The sequence below is a fragment of the Fringilla coelebs genome (genome assembly GCF_963513975.1).
Source record: "Fringilla coelebs genome assembly, chromosome: 9".
Classification (NCBI taxonomy): domain Eukaryota; kingdom Metazoa; phylum Chordata; class Aves; order Passeriformes; family Fringillidae; genus Fringilla; species Fringilla coelebs.
Genome location: NC_140067.1, coordinates 11,878,468 through 11,900,697, shown reverse-complemented (window position 1 = coordinate 11,900,697; position 22,230 = coordinate 11,878,468). Strand labels below are relative to the sequence as shown.

At 39.7% G+C, this 22,230-nt stretch overlaps 1 protein-coding gene across 3 annotated transcripts; it reads right to left on the bottom strand.

The window, feature by feature from the left end:
- Nucleotides 1–551: 551 nt before the first annotated feature.
- Nucleotides 552–22,001, bottom strand: DNAJB4 (DnaJ heat shock protein family (Hsp40) member B4). 3 transcript variants are annotated; one of them, XM_084211788.1, is made up of 4 exons: nt 21,889–22,001; nt 8,500–8,786; nt 5,556–6,130; nt 552–4,577 (listed from the first exon to the last, which is right to left on the bottom strand). In XM_084211788.1, exons 2-4 carry the CDS (start codon nt 8,708–8,710, stop codon nt 4,344–4,346), a joined length of 1,020 nt encoding a protein of 339 aa, XP_084067914.1. In that variant the 5' UTR covers nt 8,711–8,786; nt 21,889–22,001; the 3' UTR covers nt 552–4,343. The 3 variants fall into 3 exon arrangements, with proteins under 3 accessions (XP_084067914.1, XP_084067916.1, XP_084067915.1); XM_084211790.1 differs by lacking the exon at nt 21,889–22,001 and adding an exon at nt 21,337–21,509; XM_084211789.1 differs by lacking the exon at nt 21,889–22,001 and adding an exon at nt 8,864–8,949.
- Nucleotides 22,002–22,230: the final 229 nt, after the last annotated feature.

Sequence of the window (22,230 nt, the reverse complement as noted above, 5' to 3'; positions counted from 1 at the left end):
TCTTAATTATATTTACAGTATCATGTTAATGGCCCTTGTTTTTTAGGTCTAGCACATGAATTCAAGTGCACAGAATTTCACCCTAAGTTATACCAAATTTCACTGTTTAAGGAAAATCTATTTGATCCCAGAAAAGTCTGCTTCTGGTAAGTCAGACTAGCATATAAGATGCACATACTAGAAAAGAATGGAGTGCATTTCTTCAACACACCACAAACAGGCTTCAGGAAGCTTTCAGCACAGCTACTACAAAAATGGCTGAGTGAAAGAATGGAATGCTAACCCCCTCATGACAGGAGAAAGCTGTGGAGCAAGCAGAGTACCACTGCATGGCAGGAACAAGAATGGGCTGTAATGTAGCTTGACCTACTCTTCCAACAGCTTGAGGTTATCCTAAGGCTTGATGCTGATGAGATTATAAAAGGATCTTTAGAAGCAGAGGTTTTCAGACTTGCTGGATGAATTCCAAAGCAACTAATGACTTCTACTTTCTATGGCACCCAAGCAACCTTCAAGAGATCAAAAACCCATCCCAATTTCATGAATGACCATTTTATTTTCATGTATTTCAGTAGTTACAAATATAGTAGTTGACTGAGTAATTGCTTCCTTCTCCCAAGTAGCTTTATTAAATAATCAAGTGGGTTTTAAAACATAGGTTTTAAGCACATTTTTGATTAGAAAAATATTTTTGTGAATCCTGGATTAGACAGATATTAATGCTTCCTCTCACATTTTGAAGTAATTCTACATGCTGGTTTCTGAAACATATACTTTTTTATCTCTCCATAAGAAAAGAAATACAGGCATTTATTTCATACCAGTTCTATAAGTTTTGTATTTTGAACTTGAAAACAGTTGGAAAAGTTTAGTTTGCTATACACATATATATATATATATATACACCTCTAAATACACAAGATACTGCAATTCCTCAATATAACACTACTCCTCTTACCTGAAGATGGTTACAAAAAAATAAGTCTTAGTTGCTGTAACTTTTTTTTACAAGTTGGATATGGTTACAAGATTCTGGATTACAAAATGCTTGATTCCATTAGCTTTTAAACAAACAAATAGGTATTTTAGGTTGATATGCTTTAAAGTCGTGTAGCTTGTAGCATTTACCATCATAACAAAATAGAAGAGAAAGTTGAAAACCAACTTTACACTTTTTACTTAAAAACCACATAAGAAATGCAATACGGAACATACTGAAATGGAAACTTTTCAACAAACAATATATAGTATTAACAATATGCAGAAGCACTAAGCAGCAATTTTTTTTTTCTTTGTAATACTGCTCCAGCAATTGTTTACTTCCTGTAGATTTAGGACTACAACTAACTGATACTGCATGAAGAGATCTGCAGTTGAAAAATTGACTTGAACAATAACCCACAGAAATTCTAGTCCTTTAAGTAAAATAAATGGGATTCTTCTTACGCTCGTGTAAAAATTACTGTAAATTAAATCCCAACTTCCATATGATTTACTTTTCTGCAGTCATATATACAACACTGCTATTTCTTAGGCTACCTAGCAGAACAGGTAACCTCTAAATTTCCACAGGCAAAAGGCTGACAGCAAATCTTGAAATACTTTCTTATGAAAAACAACAACAAAAAATCCCAAACCCCAAACCCTTTGAAAGTGTTGTTAAAGCACTGTATTATGGTTTTAAACTCAAGTAATAAAGCATGCCCACAAGGCATTTCTTCCACCAATACCATGCTGCAACCAAGGGAACCAGCCCTATTACTGTATTATAAAACTAGACTATTACAGAGGGCTCTCCATCTCTCTATGCACCTTTGAACTCTAAAGACAACTGACTCATATTTGAATTTTAAAAAAGTAACTCAATTCAAGCATAGAAAATTTCTGGGCAACCCCTATCCCACACTGACTCTTAAACAAACTTTGCTTTAGATACGACCTAGCTCTTTTTTTTTTCTTCATGGGAGTAAAGTTTGGCCTTTGAAAATAATGAATTCTTGAGATCAGCATGATCTTTAAATACCTGCCCTAGCCAAATGCTTTTACAGGGTTCTTTGTGCATATTTCCAATCTGGCACAGACCTGCTCCCTAGGGAATTGTCACATGAGCAGCACCATCTTTGGGCTAAGCCTCATTTACAGAACATGGCCCATAGCAAAAAATGCCAAGCCCAAGTTCAAAGAATGATTCTGCTTACAAGAAACCTCCTGGCATCATGTAGTTTAACGCCCCTGCTCACACATGGTCAGCTGGAGCAGGCTGCCCTGCACAAAGTCCAGTCAGGCTATGAGTATCCAGGGACAGCAGCTCCTCAAACTCTCAAGGAAACCTGTTCCACTGTTGGATCACCTCTCAGTAAAAAGCTGTTTCCTTGTATTCAGATGGAACCCCAAACTAACTTGTGTCCATTTAGTCCTGTCACTGAAAGCTACTGAGAAGAGCCCGGCTCCTCAGTCTTCATTACCTCCTGCCAGGTGCCAAGATCTCCCCCAAGTCTTTTCTTCCCCACTCCTGCAAGTTCCAGCTCTCTCAGCGTCTCATACATGGTGCTGTGCTAGAGCTGCTCCACTAAGTTTATATCCTTTAAGTACCAGGGAGTCCAGCACTCCAGATGGATCCTCCTCAGTGCATAGTAACGAGGAAGGAACACCTTCCCTCACCTGCTAGCAAAGCTTTGGCCTCTGCTGCCACAAGGCTGCACTGCCAGCTCACAGTCAGTTTACTGACAGTCTGCTGGTCAGTTACTCCCCAGTGGAGCATTCCCCCTTACTGAACTTATTGAGAATCTTGTGTCCAGTTCTTCAGCCTGTGGGGACCACTTTGAAAGGCAGTACCATCAGCTGGTGGCACTAGCTACTCCTCCCAGTTTATATGGTTTGTAAACTCCATCCCATAATTCAGGTCATTAATGACGCTGACTAGTATTGGCCCCAGTAGTCAGACAGAGGGTACACCACTACTGAGTTGCCTCCAACTGGACTTTGTGCCACTGATTAAACCCCCTGTGCCCCTTCATTCAGCCAGCTTTTAATCCATCTGACTTTCCACTTATCTGATCTTTACTTCACCAGTCTGTCTACTGATGTAAAAGGTAAACAACACAGACTGTTCTCCCAACATCCCCAAAGCTCATTGTAGATGGCAGTAAGACTGGTCAAGCAAGATTTCCCTGTTGTACATCTATGCTGACTACCCCGACCACTTTTTAGAAATGTTTTCCAGGAGGATTATTTTCCATCACATTACCAAGGGCTTAAGTGAAGCTGATTAGCCTGGAGATTCCTGAATCTTCCTTCTTGGTTTTTTTGAAGAGTGGTATTTTCTCTTTTCTAGTCTACTAGAACATCTCTTAATCCCCCTGGCCATTCAAAGACAAACAAGAGTGGCCCTGCAATGGCATTAGCCAGCTCCCTCAACACTTGGGTGCAATCTGTCAGCCTCACAGAATTCCAGGTAAAGTGCACCCTAACCCAGTCCTCCACCTCTGAGGTTCCAGATTTCCCCACTAGTCTCAGGGGCCTGGGAATTCTTGCATGCTTGCTTTATTGGTTGTGACTGATGCAAAGGCAGCACAGGGTACCTCAGCTTTGTCCACGTCATCGGTCACCAGCTTCTCTGCCCCATTCGACAGCAGCCTCACCTTTGCTGTTCTTGTCCTTGAAGAACCCCTTCTTGCTATTCTGCCTGAAGGCTGAGGAACTACCCCACAGCAAACGGCTACTCTGGCTCCTCAGGCTACATGCCCTTTGCCACACTCACAATGCAGTCCTGACACTTCTGGAGGCAATATAGAGAAGGCTCTCATTGCACAGAGGGGCTGGTCAGGAGTCCAAGCTGATTTTTCTGGCCTATGCTTTGTGCAGTAGAAGGCAACATACTGAAATGATCTCTCTCATGTGCTCTTTCAAATATTTTTACCTTTGCGTATATCAACTATGATCTCAAATTTCTGTAAAAATGTGTAATGTTATAGACACGGTGAGGATATAAGAAATAACGTACTTGGTTCAAGTACTGTATCAGAAATATGCACTGACTTTGTAAAAAAATTACTGTAATTATATTAAGCAAAATAATGACTAAACATTGCTGATTAGGAAGATGTAAAACAAAATGAGTGGTTTTCCCTGTAATTTTTACTGCAGAATTCACCTGTATGACTTCTACTTAAACCCTTTTCTTCTCATGCAGCATTACAGTATTTTCCCCCCACCCATCCCACAAAACAAAAAAAACCAAAGATTTCACTAGGTGTTACAGATTGCACTTTTAAAGCAGACTCGTCAGTCTTCTGCATTTCCAGTGTCCTATTTTAATCTGTTGACATACACAGTCTTCCATTTTATGAAACTGGAAGATTTCGCCTAAGTACTTCTTTTGATGCTGGAGAAATGTTATCTGGGAAAATTACTTCAAACTCTATAATTAAGTCTCCCCGTTGGTCAGGATTTTTGGGAAATGGCAAACCATATCCTATAATTCTTCTTCTCATCCCAGGCTTTACCACTTCATTGACTGTCATGGGTATGGTTCTTCCTTCTATCGTTGGCACATTGAAAGAGCTGCCACACAAAGCCTAAAGAAAGATTGTAATATGAGAAAAAGAAATTGGTCAGAACTTTTTTGTACCTATAAATTAATTTGGATTATTTAAAAGTGACTAGAATTCTAAATAGCATTTTTCCTATGCACTTCTCAGATATCAAAATTTTAATACAACGATCCTCTCTTAAAAAGAGAAAACTTTAATTTGTCATTGAATATCACTGAATTTATGAATGTTACACAATGACTACTGGAGGGTAATGGAACTTATATGTCCTTCAAAGACTTTATCAAATAATTAGGAGAGCAAAGCAGAATGAACTCCTCACTCATACTTCTCTAAGATGTCAGTCTTCTAAATTTCTACTGGAAATTTAGAATCCCATTTCACTTTTTGTTTGTTTACATTGCACAGGACTTTTTTCCTAAGACATTATCAACTTTTATTATATCGAATTTCAGAACATTTAAGTGTCTATAAGCAGAGGCATATAAAATTGCACAGCTGTCTTATGTGAATATTTGTGGTGCCTAAAGAAATGCAAACAACAATATTGCTGCACCAAAATTAGAACATTACAGACCTTCTGCTTTATCCAACAGTTTATTTTCACTACTAGGATCTCTGAGAGTAAGATTTTGATTTCTGCAACTTCACCTGATTGAGCACACTTAGTATGATAATGTCCACTGATAATGTAATGACACTGATAATGTCCAATTTACATAACAATGCAATGAGTCCAAATAGGCTTTTATCTGTGAAGGACCTGTATTACCCACAGTAAGTATTGTCTTTTCTCCCTCCCTCACTACTTTAGGGGCTTCACCTCACGGTCACACTTATTGTAGAATCCCTTAAAGTAGCTTAATTTACACAAAGTTCATAACGAAATCAAGAGTTTTTTCTCCACCTGATATTAAGAAGAAAAAACACACAGCTACTATACAGCTTTAGCACATTGTAATAACATCAAACATTTGGAGTTCTACCACAAGAGAAACTTACCTCCCTTAAGCTGATCTTAACAGGATAGACAATATTTGATCCATCTCTCTTGAAATGAGAGTGAGGTTTATCTTTAATGATAAAAACAATATCAGCTGGAATCGTGTTGGGTGTTTCATCGCCTTCTTTTGGAAAAGTGATCTTGGTGCCTTCTTTCCATCCTCTTTTTATCTCAATAGTAAGGATTTTGTCCTCTGTTCGGACGCTTCTACCATCTGGGTTAAGCCTTTTACGTGAAATCCTCATTCTTTTTGTGCAGCCATGATAAATCTCTTCCAGTGACACTTTAAGTTCATGGATTACAGGGGGATCTTGTTTACGACGTAACTGGCTGCCAACTGTATTCCTTTCCCTTGGAAATCCATTCATACTAAAACTAGTGAAGGATCCAAATGGATCACCATCCACCTCCATGTCTTCAGTGTCTCTGCCACCAGGCATCCTCCTCCCAAAGAAGATCTCAAAAGGATTTGTGCCACCAAAGAAAGCTGCAAATGTAGCATGTGGGTCTCCATGGAAGGAGTACCGGAAGGTACCACCCTGGCCATCAGATCCTCCAGCTCCTCCTTTAAGACCTAAATAAGAAAAATAAGGCAAGTTAAAAACAAATTGGGTATTAGTACAAGCTTTCCTGCTGTACAGTGTAATGATATCAGGACTGATGAGTCAGAAAGATATTTGCAGTAGAGTGAAAGGTCTGCTTTTCAAGGAGGATTCACCAGGAGAATGTGAGGTACTAACTAGCAATTCAATAGGTTGAACAGCGAGGTTTCTGAAGCTCTAGAATGACTTATTTCAGAAGAACAGGTATTCTGACACTGCCAATTTTACTTCATGTGATTCAAACCAGTTATTTTAATCAATTAGCATCTTAAGAGCAGAAGACAGGTTTGCTTGATTTGATCTCTTCTTGCTCTGCAAAGTGTTTTGGGAATTGCATCCTTCTACAAGGTCATTTCTGGGGAAAATTACTCCCTATCATATGTGATATATTCCATAGCCTCTATAGCTCAGCTGTAACTCAGTGTTAATTAGTTTTACCTATTTTCCTGCAATTTGTTCTGAGTAAAAGGTAACATGCCAACAGTCAAGCACATATATGCTTCCTTAATACTAAATTTAGAACCCCAAAATTATCACAGCTTGCGTTCCTATGGTACAAAACAGTTACATATCCTGGGAACTCTCTTCAATGCAGCCACAAATAAAAGCATCATGGAACTTACTAAAATCTATTTGGGTACAAAATTCCTTGTATACACTATCATCACTGTCTCTGTGCAAAAAATCAGAAGGTTCTCAATAGTTTTGGTCTATCTTTCAAATGGAGAGATCTAAATCTCATTTCTTCCTGCCAAGAATTCTCACTGAAAATTCTCTAGTACCTACCGTGCTCCCATTTCAAACCAAGCTAAAAATCAAATTTTTTCAATGCCTCTTTCCCAATAAGTGATCAATTACTGCCTTGTAACAGTGCTCCTCTGCCCTAACCATTTCAGGATACTTTCTCAGACGATTAGAAGGTTGAAAGTCTTCTTAAGATACTTTTGTCTTAAAGTAAACAGTCTTAAAATCTTAAAACTTAAAACGCTTGTTTTTTAAACTTTTTTTTTCAGTCTTACTCAGACTAACTCAAAACTACAGCTGCTATCGTACTTTTATAACCGTAGAAAAACGAAGGCTTACCTGATGAGGGAGGCATTCTATAAATTTGAAAGAGGGGTTTGTAGGGGTTTTTTTTTAGCTCAGTGTTCTCATGCATAACCTTAATGTTGGGTATCGACACTAACCAAATAAGACATTAGAATGTTTTCCCCATTTCAATACCAGAGCAAAAGTACTTGAACTGTAGTACATCCTTCTGACACACTACTGTTAATGCCAAACATGCAGATCAGGGGATTCAATCTGTGATAGCAGAAGGACACCTCCTGGAATAGCTGGCCAGAAGTTACTGAAGGTACATCTAGTTCCTGGCTGCAAAAATACTCAAGATTCCTCCTTCTTACAAACCCCAACCCTTTGCGTTTCCATTAAAACCCTCTTAGAAGAGCTTAGAGAGTAACTGAGGCATCAGGAGGTATTCCCACATTCAGCATTTTGAAAGATCATACTTTATAGCTTTGCCCAAAATACTAAATAGTGCTATTTTAGTGTCCTTCTTTATAATTGTAAAAAACATGGCCCCAAGCACATAGCAATGAGCAGGCCTACTTGTGACAACGGAAGTAGTTATTTTAAAAGGAATTCCTGATACCATACACATTTATGGGAAGGGATGTTAATGACTTCCTCTGTTGCTCAATCATAGGACTGAAAGTTATGTTGGTCAAAAATTTAAAAAAATAAAAAAAAATCATCCTCTCCAGATAACCATTTTAGGATAAATGTGACATTTCTGAGGCCTCATTCTCTTGGCATGTTATCACTGTTTACAATTAAAGCTAAAAAATTGTTCTGGTATTTCATGACATCAGCCAAATTCTTTCCTCTCTAGGCACAAAGCCAAGGACAACTACATGCTGGACACCTGGGCTTTTGCTCAGAAGGACTTCTTTGCCTAGATCAAGCAGATTGCCCCTAAGCAAAAATTAAAGAAAAGAATTCATGCCTTTTGAACTGCATCTCAAAAACTGCTCTGGCAAAGGAAGGCAGCAGTAAAAGATCACAGAAAGCTATTCATGGGTGATAACTTTTTTTGTTCAGTAACTTTTTGCCTGTCAGGTATTTGGGGTTTGAACAAAACCCCATTAAATCAAGAAATTAAAACTTAACCAGCATTGAAGTCCAGCAATGCATTTTATACTTAAAAATCTCATGAGCAGAACAAATACACTGTAAATACGTTGTCTAAAGAGGAACGCACATACTGTCTTCAAATGTTTACTTTGCTTCATTCAACATGATGAAAGTGACCAACCAAAGTACAAAGAGACATACATACCTTCCTCCCCAAACTGATCATAAATATCTCTCTTTTTGGGATCACTCAGCACTTCGTAAGCTTCTGCAACCTCTTTGAATTTTTCTTCTGCATGGGGAGATTTGTTCTTATCTGGATGCCATTTCAGCGCTTGTTTTCTGTAAGCCTTTTTGATATCCTCGTCAGAAGCCCCTTTTTCAATTCCCAGGATAGAATAGTAATCTTTCCCCATCCTGAGTGTTGGAGGAATTCAGATTTTTCCTTGCTTTAAAGGAAGCAGCGTCCAGTGTCTTAGCAAGGTGGAGATGCTAGAGAAGGAAAAATAAAAATCAAACTTTGAATTGAAACAAACAGAGCTGCTACAAAACAACAAACTCTACGATACGTTAAAGAAAGCCCAGAAAGCCTCTCCGTATTTCATTCCTTGCCCCGTAGCTCATTTATAAACGATTACACAGCGGGCACGGCAGAGCCCTCCCCCGAAGGACGTGTCTGCGCTCTTTCTAGAACGCCAAACACCGCGCACGTCACTTCCCCGCCGCCCCAGCCCGCAGCTCTCGCTCTCCCGCGCCTGCGCGCACGCAGCGCTCACCTCAGCCCCTGCCCCGGCGGCTCCCGTGCGGAGCCTCAAGCGGGGCCGCAACAGCGCCTTGCAGCAGCAGGGCAAAAGCCAGGCGGCTCTCAGGGCTTATCTGCCCCAAGCGACATGCTGAAACCCATCTAGAGTAATTATAGCATTTTACTTCACTGTTTCTATAGAGACAGCTGTACATAACTCCTTTCCAAATATATCAACATGGAGCTGCACCCTTTCCAGCAAAGGCTATGAAGAATTTTACACCCATATCAACGACAAAGCTTCAGAAAGCAAAATTTCCTTTTTTTTTTAAAAATAAAATTAAACCACCCTCAACCGCAGTTTACCATAGCCATGTAGTATTAAGCAATAAGAATGAATCTGAGCAAAAAAATACCACTGTATTTACCACAACTCAAAGCACTAAATTAAAGCAGAACAAAATGCAAATCCTGTCTCAGCCTTCTTCTATGGAATAGGAAATACCAAGATTATTATACAAGTATGACAATACACCAAACAAATAGCTTTCATCTGATGAAAGGCTAACAACAAAAAACTACTTGGTTCTTACACATTTGTTTTAAAATATATAAAACAAATTCTATTACTGAAGTATTTCTCATGCTCCATAGATAAAATGCTTTGAAGTTATAGCCTGGAAGATTTCTTCCATACCTCTGTTAAGAGCTATAGGCCAAGAAATTAGCTACGTTTATCAGTAGGGCAATGAACTACACGACAGATTAACACAACTGAAAAATTACTCCTCCCTGGAACAAAGTACTAAAATACAACACTTTGGGTCATATCTAGACGTTGTCTGTGTGAAGACAATTCCAGGCTGAATTATGAAGGAGGTAATTAAGCTCAGCTGCCTTCCTTCTAACAATAAAACCCACTAATCCTCTGACTCAGGGAGCATTATATTTGAAGCCGTTTTCTAGAACCTGCTCAAACTTACTAGAGACTGATAAGAAGGGACAGAAAATGCTTCCTTAACCAGAAAGTACTAGAAAAACATGTGGGACTTTACTTTCACTTTCTTAACTTTCGTCATCCTCCTAATCCCCACACATTATCTCTTCTTTTCCAAAGTCTGCAATAGCATTTACTAGATTCCTTCCAGTATTTCTACCTTGATGTCTTCCATCAGTATGCCCATTTCCCAGAATCCTTGCATTTCAGTCACCTCCTATTTCACACCTGCCCTTGTAAGGGCGGCCCACTGGGCTGTGGGCTCACCTTCTGCTGGGATTCCATCAGCTTTGCTTCAGCAGCAGTCAGAGCACACAGCCCCAGCCATCCTATACAGCCACGGCTGCTCTCAGCTGTGACAAACCAGAGTCCTGCAAATCACTCAAGCCTTCAAGAAGCACTAAACTACACAGCTAGAAAATTAGTAAGGCCATAACCCCAGCTTTGATTAAGCATGCTACTGTAAGAAAGCGAAGGAAATTCTCAGACATACAAATCCAATAACGTACTTGGCCAGGAAGCCACCTCAAAAACATAACAGAAAGAAACTCCTCACCATCACTTAACTTTCTTCCTCACTCTACCACATGAATTCTCCAACTGATATATCACATTATTACTCAATTAACCCTTTATATAATCAGTTCTTTGTTTATACAGTCTTCAAGTACAACAGCTACATTCCATTTCAGACATACACAGAAAAAAGTTATCATTCCAGTATCAAGTGGTATCTCTGAAGCTCTTGGTTATAGTCAACCCTGTAAAAGAACTTTCCACCAAAACAGAGAGTCTCAGACATAACTTTCTGTTCTTATAAGCTACTTCAGGGTAATGTCATGGTATTCCTATTCTGTACTGAGGAAGTTAACTGCCTGTGTTTGTCCTGTGCTTTTTTACATCACTGGGTTTTGTTACAGTATAAATTGGGTGGGGGGAAAAAAAAAATTTCAGTTCAAGCTTTTTAATGTTGACTGGGGAAAAAAATGGTACCTTTTCAAATGTAACAAATTACTAAAATGCCAAATAGACTATTAAATTTTATCAGGAAAACTGAATGAAATTTTGAAAACATACAAAACTTGCCTAATAAACCAATCTCTTACCTAGAAGATTTTCTATATTCTTTGAGCAAAACCTATGACATTCACTTTCAATACCAGACTTCCTTTTTTTCATTTAAAAATGTGTATTAAATATGTACTAGGAAACTGAAAATTGTTCCTTCAACAGCTCCACTTCGGAGACAGAGTCTGAATATTGCATTCCACTTGAGAATTGTTGCTTTAAAATGTCTTTTTCATTACTCTCTCAGAACAACTATAGTTTAACTCACATACGTATGGCCAAGAGCTATACATCTTGTTTTGCAGAATGTGGGACAGGGTCATAGGAACAATAGTGCTGACAACATCAGCTTTGAATCAGCTGCTTTCTTTAAAAAAGTTTTCACAACAACTGAGAGAAATTATGGAAGCATTCATAATAACCTACTGAACTCAAATTATAGATTAATCATAAATTAGTATCAGTGTGCTAAGGAAAAGCTTTTTGGCAGAACAGTGTCAATATTCCGTGAGTTGAATAAAAATGCTCATTATTTGCTTTCAATTAAACCATTTCTTCTGTACTGCTCACTTATTAAACCACAGAAACAAGACTAAGAAAGACAGGACTAGATCACAGAACAAATTAAAGAGCAAACAAAACCACAAAGGCAAATTCCAGACAGATCACAACTATAAATACACATGTGCACATAAATGTCAAGGCACAGGAGCCAAATCCCTCCCCAGGAAAAGCTTTCACAATTAAGTGCACAATATTTGCAAACCCACATTAATGAATGGAATAAATTTATACTCATCTACAATGGTTTGAAGGAAGCACACCCATATACAATAAAAAATTTCCTGTAACATCATCCATTGTTTTACCTGGAAAAAATAATTCTACAACTCTTCTCCCCAACATCTTTAACTGGATGTAGTTGCTGCCTGAGCTGTGTTTGTACTTTATATACACTTTATACTGTGAATAAGACCTGGTACATGCAAGCCCCATTCATGAACTTTATAATTAAATAGAGTTTCACCACAGAACTATTCAGTAGCTGGAATCATACACAGAAATAAATTTTGGAGTTTACAACAGAAGCAACAATTATAATTATATATTAAAAAATATATCTAACAGAAAATGCAAAGTAAAACCTGCAAAGCATCACAGTTCTTTCTAATTGAGGGCCCTGAAAGAAAAGCTTCATTTAGTCATGCCCTTCATACCCCAGTAAGAACCAAATTTATCAAATTTTTACTTGAGTTCTCTGGAAACTGCTACTGTGACAGGAGTAAAAAGTTAACTGTACATAAGGATTCTGGGGCTGACCTTACATCTAAATGAACAATCATAAAAGCAAAGTGAAATGCCACATAACTTACAATAAATTCATTATATTTAGGTTACACCAGTCCTAGCATCAAAAATACGTTTTATATTTTTCATTGCCAATATGTCTTTTAAAACAGCGTCTATAATATTACTGTAGCATACATTAAATTCTGCCAAAAGGCCAAAGGATATATTTTTAAGGTCTTTTGTGGAAACACTTACTTTAAATATACATTCCAGACATTACATGAATTAGCTATAGTGTAAAATCTCAAACCTGAGAAACACTGTTACCACTTCTGAATCCCAAAAATGTATTTTTAAGCATGTGATTCATATAGTCTTCAATTTCATTTGGAAAAGACTACATGACAAGATGTTAGCATTTTTAAAAATTATTATTATTATTAAAAATCTTATTATTTTTTGTAACAATAGACCAAAACTCAGAAATAAAGTACAACTGAAAACATTCACCATAGTTTTAAATTTACTATAGTTTATAATATGCTAAGTTATGGGTTGGGTTCTTCTCTGCAGGAAATTATTATTTCCATTACACACTGATCAGAATTTAGCAAAATTACATCTCATAACTGATTCCTGTTTACTAAGTCACAATCTCTACTAGAGCTGGAAAACAAAAATACTCTTGGAATAAACATCCACATTTTAACTTTTCAGTACTAAGAGGGAATTAACAACTATGTGAAAGCAAGCAGAGCTCTTGGGATTCAGCAGTCATATATAGATTGATGAAAACACAGGACTGCGCTTAGAAACTCAAAAGGAACCACCCAAAGTATGGCCACACAAAGCAGCACAAAGAATTTCCATCTACAAGTTAAGGCATCCCTCTTCTACAAGAATACACATTCCAAAGGTGCTTTTCAATTCCTTACTTAGATTCTGTGTCCATTTCAATCCCTACCCCCGTATTCCTGTGAAGGGATTCTTGCTCAATTTGAGTGGTGATCAGAAAAAATGCCGATCATGCAAAACATTTAACAGGTTCTCTCTCATAACTGACTATGCCCGTTTAACACACTACTACGAACTTCAAGTAGTTAAGAATGTTCTCACATTCTTTTGTAAATATCCGTATGGAAAAGTGCAACGTTTTGGTACAGAGAAACACCTCCTGTAATTAGCAAACCCCCTCCCCCTCCCCACATTCACAACGAAGCTGAAATTCTCTTTCCTCCAAGAAAATGCTTGATTTTAACAAGTTCTGCACAATGCACTACTTAAGTTGTAAGTCTGGGGCAAAGAAAACAAAAAAATACCGTAGCCAAACTTCTTTCTTTCAGTTTTACATAAAAAAAGCCCGGATTTTTGTCCTAACTACCTGCTGTTCTGATGGTTATCACTCAGGAATTTACCAAGCCTCAAGGAATTCTGTCCTGAAATAGCCCATATGCAAATGAAGAGTTTGACTTAATCACATATTTATCACACTGTACTAGTCAGGTTTCTGACTCACATGTCACCAACCTTCTCCTGTTGGTTATATAACAAGTAAAGATATTTAATATGATCAACAGCTTAATGCTTTGTGTATACTCTGTTTCCCTCCAAGACTAGCTGCTTTTAATTTGATAGTAAAAAGTCTTATAGCCCTTCTGTTAACTGTTTTAGGCAAACATACTGCTAGCAATCCAACTCTTACAGATTCTCAAGTGCCAACACTGAATGTTATCAATACCATCACAAAGGACTAATTTACTGGATTTACTGGGTGTACATATACTTTATACATAGCCAGGGGCTTCCATGCCCCACACTGTTTTCTCAGCATGAAGACTACACCACTTAATAAAATATATGTTTTTTATAAAAGGTTTAAGAAGTACTGATTAATTCTGATCAGTGACAAAAAGACTACAAGATTGCTTGTTAGCCAGAAAAAAAATCCCAAAAAACAACAAGTATTAGGAGATACTAGGACACAAAAATCCCAGAAAACATTACTCATGTAAACAATACAGTACCAATAGTCCATCTACACTGTTAACACTCAGCTATTCTGCCTGCTTCAGCTCCCCCAAAACATGTGAATTATTTAAAATAAAAATGTTCAGAGAACCATAACAGATAATAAAAAAAATGCAAGCATTTCCACGTGAGAAACAACTGAGGATTGAATTCTTCAGTCTCCAAAAAACACAGAAGTCACTAAGGTCTGCAAGGTCAACAAATGATGGAGGAAGGAGGAAATGAATCATTTATGGTCTATGCCCATTGCCAGAGGAAAAGTGTAATTAGAAGAAGCTAGTTTAAATAATAAAATGAAGAAATTCTAGAAGTGATGGAATTCCCTACCAAAGAACTCTGGAGACTCAATAACGATGTCAGTGGGACACTGAATAAATACTACATAAGCGTAAGACGCACTGCAAGTTTCTTAACAAAGAAACCAGAGCAGGAATGTCAGACAATTAAAAAAATGTGTAGACCTCTCCTTGTTTGTCCTGCAGATGTGTTTATTATACAAATATTGGAAAATAACGAATAAGTATACTATACTATAATAAGTATGAGTATATGCATCGTTTTCCACCTAAATAGAGAGGTGGTGTTTACAATAAATACACTTTTTAAAAACAGGCATTTAGTTGCACTTGTGAAGAAGACGTTTTCAGTAAACTGAGTCTTAATTTGACATTCACAGTCAAGAGATTCAGCCCCGCTCCTGCAACACAAAAGGGGCAGAAATATCTCTAAAAATATAAGGACAGAATGGCCAGCTCATTCTGCAGCCCAGCATTCCCCACCCCACAGCCCAGGGCCAGCTGGCACAAACCAAAGCACCATTTGCTCTGGGCTGGACACAAGGGCAGGCAGCTCAGACCCCGAGAACTGCGATTGGCTCCCTACCAGATCTTCCACCAATGAATCCTGGTGTAGGAGAACTTCTGTGACCTAATACTACTGCTATGTACTGATTAACAGGAAAAGGACAATGGAAAACTCAGCACAAGTTTCCACAATAAGCCCTGCTGACTTTCCTTCAAGAAACTGGAGTTGAAGAAGTGTTTAGAATGCATTTATTTCAACATCCTACATAAGGTCAGCTATTACAATTCTGACCCCCCAGGAAACATTAGGATGGGCAGTATGTTTTATTTAACATCTACTTCGATGGCTGTAATATCATTTCTTTTAGCCTTTCATCTGTAGAAAAATGACGGTATCTACCACCTGTAACTATTTACTCTTTACCTTAAGCACAGTAGCAATTCCTTCATGCATAACAAAGTAACCCAATGGGGTTTTTTTCCCACCAAACAATACAAGTAATAAATAACTTGCCATATTAGCAAAGATACAGAAATAAGGAATCGGGGCACATGTAGAATAAAGATATTCCTCACAGATTACCTCTTGCAAAAACGTCTCTGTGACTCTGGCACAGACACTCAGATACGACCTGATCTGAACCTGAAGTCTGTCCTTCCAATGGTTCTCAGGCTACCATTAGGTATTTGGATTTGTTCTACTAAAAAAAAACAAAAAAAAAAAAAACAAACAAAAAAAAAAAAACAACAAAAACAAACCACCGTCCCAACATACTGCCAGTTTGGAACATTCATTAGTGGAACATAACACATTATAGAAATATTTTCCTAACGATGAATATACTCTACAGGCTTACACCGAAGGCTGACAAACTCATCTAGCATTTTATCACTACTTGTCATGTTCCATAACTAAGGAACACACAGAAGTCATGTCTGCAAGTTATTTTTTCCTCTTGCAAAAGCATTAGATTCTTTTCTGACATAATTAAAAAGCTCTCAATGAGAAACTACTGATCGTTACAGGCCACACACAAGATTGGGTGGGTGAAGGATAGGTGTAAGATGCTTGCACAATCCCCATGCAAATTCTGCTTGTGTTTTCTTGAGGTATTTTTTCCCCTTTAATAATGTGAGAAGTTACTAGTTTCCAGTAGAAAATGAACTATTTTTTCAGCCTTGATGAAGAGATGAACTGCAAACACAATAAACCCAGCTGAAAATCGACTCAGCTACACTGCATTGTTTTAATTGCTGTTACATTCATGCAAGATCAAGGTTATTAATGCACTACCAAATAAGGAAACTGCCCACATTTTTGCTGTGGACATGTGATCCCACTGGTCTTACATAAGCAAAAGGAGGTGCTCACACGAGATGCTTTTTCCAGAGTGTGCTCGTCAAAATCCCACCCAGCAGCTCTGATTCATGCAGCCAGTTTTACATGCAAGGCTGAAAACACACACACTGAACTGTGGTACAAAGACAGGAATTTAAAAAGATGTCAGCACAATGCTGCTCAACATGAAAGGAGAACAGATGTCAGTAAGAATGTATTTCACCTACGGGAGACAGAAAGACAAGCAGCCCTAGTTATATTTACTACAATCTGCTGTAAGAGAAGTCAAAATAGTTGCTCACTCGTCTTTGCAATGTTTCAACCACATCCCATCGCTAAGTTATGTTTCCTAGCTGGTTTCTCCCTTCATCAGCCTAGAAAAGTTTCAAGATTAAAAGCAGGAGTTCAATAGATCTACTTTGCAGTTAATGTCTTAAATGACTTTATTCCTCTAAATTAACTAGTGCATAGCTAGCTAAGAGGTAAAGAAGGTACAACTCGGAAGAAAAATATCTAGGTTCTAAGGCGATACCAAATTTCAGTATCTATTCTACAAAGAAACTATCAGAATTCAGACTCAGAAAAGATCCACCTTTCTATGTTTGAGATTTTTTTTTAATTTATGCCATGACCCACGAACAGTTTGTTTAAAAATAAGATGCTCTGACTCATAAATTAAGAAGTACAATTGTTAGCATGATTAAACAGTATCAGAAAGAATACTACTAGAGATCAGGCCTGGGTAATAAGGAAATACACCAATCAAGCTTTGGAGCAATCAAGCTTTTCCCACTTCAGGAGGAGAATTCTGAATATCAATTATGCCTTAAGTAAAGTACTTACTCACTAATTAACAGGTCTTAAATGCACTTTCCTCAGTGCATTGCTGACAGAGGGATATATTAAGACACTTCCACCCTCTGCAGCTACTGCTGCATTAATCATTTGTTCTCCTTTCAGTCTCTCAGTCCCCACCTCAGCCTTTCTTAATCCCTATTCATATGCAACTTCCAGGCCTAGCTCCACTGCCCAACTTTTCGAGCAAGGCCTTTCACTATTCTCCCCCATTAGGGAAGAATTTTGCAGATGCTAACAGCAAATTCTCCGTGCTCTCAAAGCTTTCCTTCCCATGACATCGCCACAAAAACAGCCAATCCCCTCGAACAAGTCAGTGCTGAGCACCGATGACACGATCATGCTGACTAATATTATCCAGCTGCCTTTTGCACAACATTCCTTCAACAGAATGATCCAGTCTCTTTGCACACGGCAGCTGTATCTAAGGAAGAAGTGAGTGTTCTCTGACTTATCCTCCTATATCGGACATATCCGATGCAACGGTGGCTTAATGCAAATTTGATAGCCTCCTGTAAGGTAATCAGAATTTTAAATCAAATACATATCAATCGAGATGCACAAGACTAAAACGTGGAAGGGAAGAGCTTCAAAGTTTCTACATTTACACAGCTTCTCTATGAAGTTTTAATACACTAAAACATTTTCCTAGGAAAGGCAGCATCACTAAATGTAAGGCAAAACTGCCAGATATGTCTTTCCCCCCCCTCCACCAAACTCGCTATGTAAAAGTTATCCAAATACTACCCAAACTGTGGATCTGAAAACTGTAATGACTACTTCAGTGCACATGTATTAAATATAAAAACTCCTGACAGATCAACAGTTGTTTGGACAGAGAGCACATGCTCAATCTTCTCTCAGCAGTTATTTAAGGGAGTTTTCTACAGATAATGCTGCAGATCCTGGACACACTGCGAGTGCAGGAGTAGCAGCTAACAGGATCTGAATCAATTGATCTACATCTCCCAAAGTGAGGAAATCATCAGATGCAGATTTCAGCACAGCAGCAATGACTTGCAGAAAGCTCGGCAGGCACATGAACAGCTATCACAGTGGTTATCCTTCTCTCAAGAGAACATAAGCACTTCTATACAGGCGTTCAGTGTACTGAGGCAAAGCTAAACAAAACATGCTATCCAGAGGGCTGCAGAGGCAACTTCATAAGAAACCTAATTCTTTACTTACTGACCTCGTGAGAGGTCTCCTTACTTGTACCAGAGAGCCACTTATTTCAGGACAGCCTTACCTTTTGGTCTGGTCACCACAGAGCAAAGTTGAAGTGACCACAGAGCAAAGTTGAAGTGAATTGTAATAAAGAAAAAAAACCCCAGTCAACCCAGCAGAACTCAATGTATGCATGCACTGAAGTGGCTTTGGTTATGCAGAGGATTTATGTGAGTTCCACACTCTTACACTGATGCTTTTGCAATACCTGAACTAATTAAGAAATACCCTGAGGACCTTTTGATAAAAGGATTCTTTCACACAAAGTATATAATTCCTTTTTTCCTCAGAACCACCCATTACTTAAATCTGTGATAACCCACACAAATAAAAGGTTTTCTGACTTGTCAGATATTTACACTTGCTGTTTCTCAGTAAATATATCTAGTAGAATATTTTAGTCTGATGATTACTGCAAAAAAACAACCATTACAGCCTGAAAACCATGGGCAATGTCTAGTAAGTTCAGTTAAGGGAGACATCTTCCTCCAATCTCTAAAAGAAACAGTGAAGAGACTTTTAAAAATCCGTATTCTCTTATTTCTTATACTACCAACTATCTATTAAGATTCTGAAAGGTAAAGATTTCTTATACTGCCAGCTATCTATTAAGATTCTGAAAGATCTATTAAGATTCTGAAAGGTAAGATATTCACGTCTCTACTTTTCATCCTTCTTTAGTAACAATAGTCACTGTATGAAGTGAACCTTATTTTGCACAATAAATGCTCTCATGCTCTAGCAGCCCAACACAAACAGCTACTTACATCAAGCACATTAAACTTCCTAGAAGGCAGTGAGGAAACAAGCAGTGCAGGCAACTCCTGCAAGTAAGAAAGCAGGACATCCTGCGGTATGCTGCTGTGACATGCCAGCATCGTACTCGAAGAAAATACTGCAGTTAGGACTGCTAAGGGGTTAGATCCTCACCCCATAGGGATAATTTTCTTAACAAAAATATCGCTTAATAAAGGGAAATGAAGATAAGCGTGCTTAAGAGACATGGTTTTATAGCAAATAGACTGCAAGTGCCATCATGGGAAATAAAGACAGATGCAAGTGTTAATAAAGGTCATTAGATCAACTTAGGAACAGTGATAGTAAAGGCAAAATATTTATATAGCGTACGATACTGTGAGGTCGTTCTCCTCTTCAGTTTGCTAAATCTCATGTTTTGACTCTAAAGCCTACAGCAACTTCAAAACTGCGAAGATCGAGGAATAACAGACGTACTAAATATCACTCTCAGCTTTCAAATAAAGCATCACCTCAAAGAGTAGCAAAAAGCTGATAAAAAAACCCTGAAAATTAACATTCGCCTATCATCAGTTGTTTATGAATTCAACTAGAACAGTTACCATACCAGACAAGAGTGTTTGTATTAGCCAAAGGTATTATGACTGCTTAAAAATTATCAGCATTACATGGCTACTGGCTTGTCTCATAGAACTTAGCAAAGGAACACCAGCACATTTTGTAACTGTAAAACGCAAAGCTCACTCAAAGCACACTGACGCTCCCCTTCAACCAGTAAGGGGAGAGCCATAAAACACATAGCCACTGGCCAGGAGTGGTTTCAATGTGTCACAGTCAACTACTATTGCTCAACTAAAATTATACAAGTAAATACTTGCTACACACAGTCAAACTATTAGTAGCTAAGAGAATGAACAAATAGTGTTTAGCAACAGCAGCAAAGAGCCAAGCGTAAGAAATTCCCACTCTCCAAGCGCAATTTGACTTTTTTCCCCAACCCCTCCAGCTAACACAGCTACATTGACTTCAAGTTTAAGCTAATTCTTATGTACAGGCATTTTCAGCCAAAGTATCAGAGTAGCAAGTTTCACCTGGCTGTAGCAATACAATGTCACCTGCCTAGAAGCATATAGGAATTTTTAACTTTGTAGAATATATTAGTCTTATAACCCTTCTTAAATGTACTACCTCGATAGTGTTATGGGAGCTAAAAATCAAGCATTTTTTAGCTTCCTTTAGGGAAGTTACCTGCACTAGAGAATGCAGGATAATCTGAGCTCAGCAACACTGTGACTTATAGTCTATTAAATTTATCCCAATTACAATCGCCTTAAGGCAGCATGGAACTACAAGGCAGCACTGAAGGACAGGAAAACACTGAGAGGTATTTTCTTATGCGAATCCAAGAGTCCCTGCACACAGCCCCAAACCAGGCCAAGACCAAAACAACAGTTTCTAAAGTAAAAACACTGACCATAAACCACACTCAAGCCTAGAAGAGACCTGCCACGCTTCGGTTTAAAACCAAGTATATTTAAAAAAAGGTATGACATTTATGTAAACCAGGAGCCGATGAAAAAGGAACAGTTGAATGCATAGAAATAAATACTCTAAAAATTGTAAAGCATCTCCTCAGAATGGTACAGAATGCCGTCGTACAGAAGTTCCGCTCCGGTATTATGCAGTCTCTATTACTAGGATTTTTAAGTAGATGTTCTACGACCTTTTCCTGATGTGAAGCCTTTACAACGCCGTCATCCCTATTCAGCGTGACAGTTCATCCCCACCAGGTCACAGGACCTTAACAGGACCCAGATTAAAGCATTACAGACTCCAGTTTTTCATTAAAGCTTGCGCTTGCGGAGCCAAGAAAAACATCCCCCAGCTGTAAAAATCGTACATTAACAACGAACGTTTTCAGCTAAGAAATTAACAACCATGGACAACTGCAGGACGAAGGAAGCAAAGCTCCGCGAAAGGAGAGAGCTGATCCCGTTTCGCGGGGTGTGGAACGACCCAAAAATCCGTTCGAAACGAGCGGCCGCGCCCGCAGGATGGCAGCGGGCAGAGGGCCGCGAGCAGCGGCGGGACGGGCCGGCTGCGGGCCCTGCCCCTCGGCCCAACGGCTCCGCCGCTCCGCCGGCTCGGCACCGGCCGGCGAGCCGCCCCTCGCCCCTCCCGCCGCCGGCCGGGCTGCCCCGCCAGGCGCCAAGGCGGCTCCCCCGGAAACGGCGCTCGCATTATTGTCTGTGACAACGCCCGGCGGCCGCGCACCGCGGGAGCCTCTCCCCGGGGCACCGTCGCGCTCCGGCGGGAAGAAAGCCCGGCGCCCCGGCCCCCCGCCTCAGCGCACGGCAGCGCCGCTGCCACGGCCACTGCCACCGCCCGGGCAGCAGCAGGGAAGGCAGAGCACTCCTAAAGCGCAGTGCGGCGCGGGCAGGCGGCACTGCCGCAGCCCCGGGCCCGTCCCGCGCGCCTCCCGCACTCACCGAGCGTCGCCACCACCTCAGCCCCGGGCCCGACCGCGCTCCCGGCAGCCCCCGCAGCGCAGCCTCCGCTCCCCCGCGCGAACCCGCGACTACAAACCAAATGACGCGAGAACTGCGCGCTGCCTCCCCCCCTCCCCCCCGCCGCGCTCTGCCCGCCCTTCGCCCCACGTGACTCTCCCGGCCCTATCAGCAGCGTCTCCAAGCGCTCGCGCCTCCCGTGGAAACATCGCGATCTCACCCCACCCCCTGTAGGGAGGCCCAGGAGGCCCCGCGGGGCGGATGGGCGGGGCCGGGAGAAACGCCGCGAGGCTTCTCCGCCGTTCTCCGGCGCCCACAATGAAA

Coding starts and splice junctions, on each gene's coding strand:
- DNAJB4 (XM_084211788.1), bottom strand. CDS start 8,710: ATGGGGAAAGATTACTATTCTATCCTGGGAATTGAAAAAGGGGCTTCT. Junction 6,131..8,499: donor TGATCAGTTTGGGGAGGAAG/GTATGTATGTCT, acceptor TTTCTTATTTAG/GTCTTAAAGGAGGAGCTGGA. Junction 4,578..5,555: donor TTAAGATCAGCTTAAGGGAG/GTAAGTTTCTCT, acceptor ATCTTTCTTTAG/GCTTTGTGTGGCAGCTCTTT.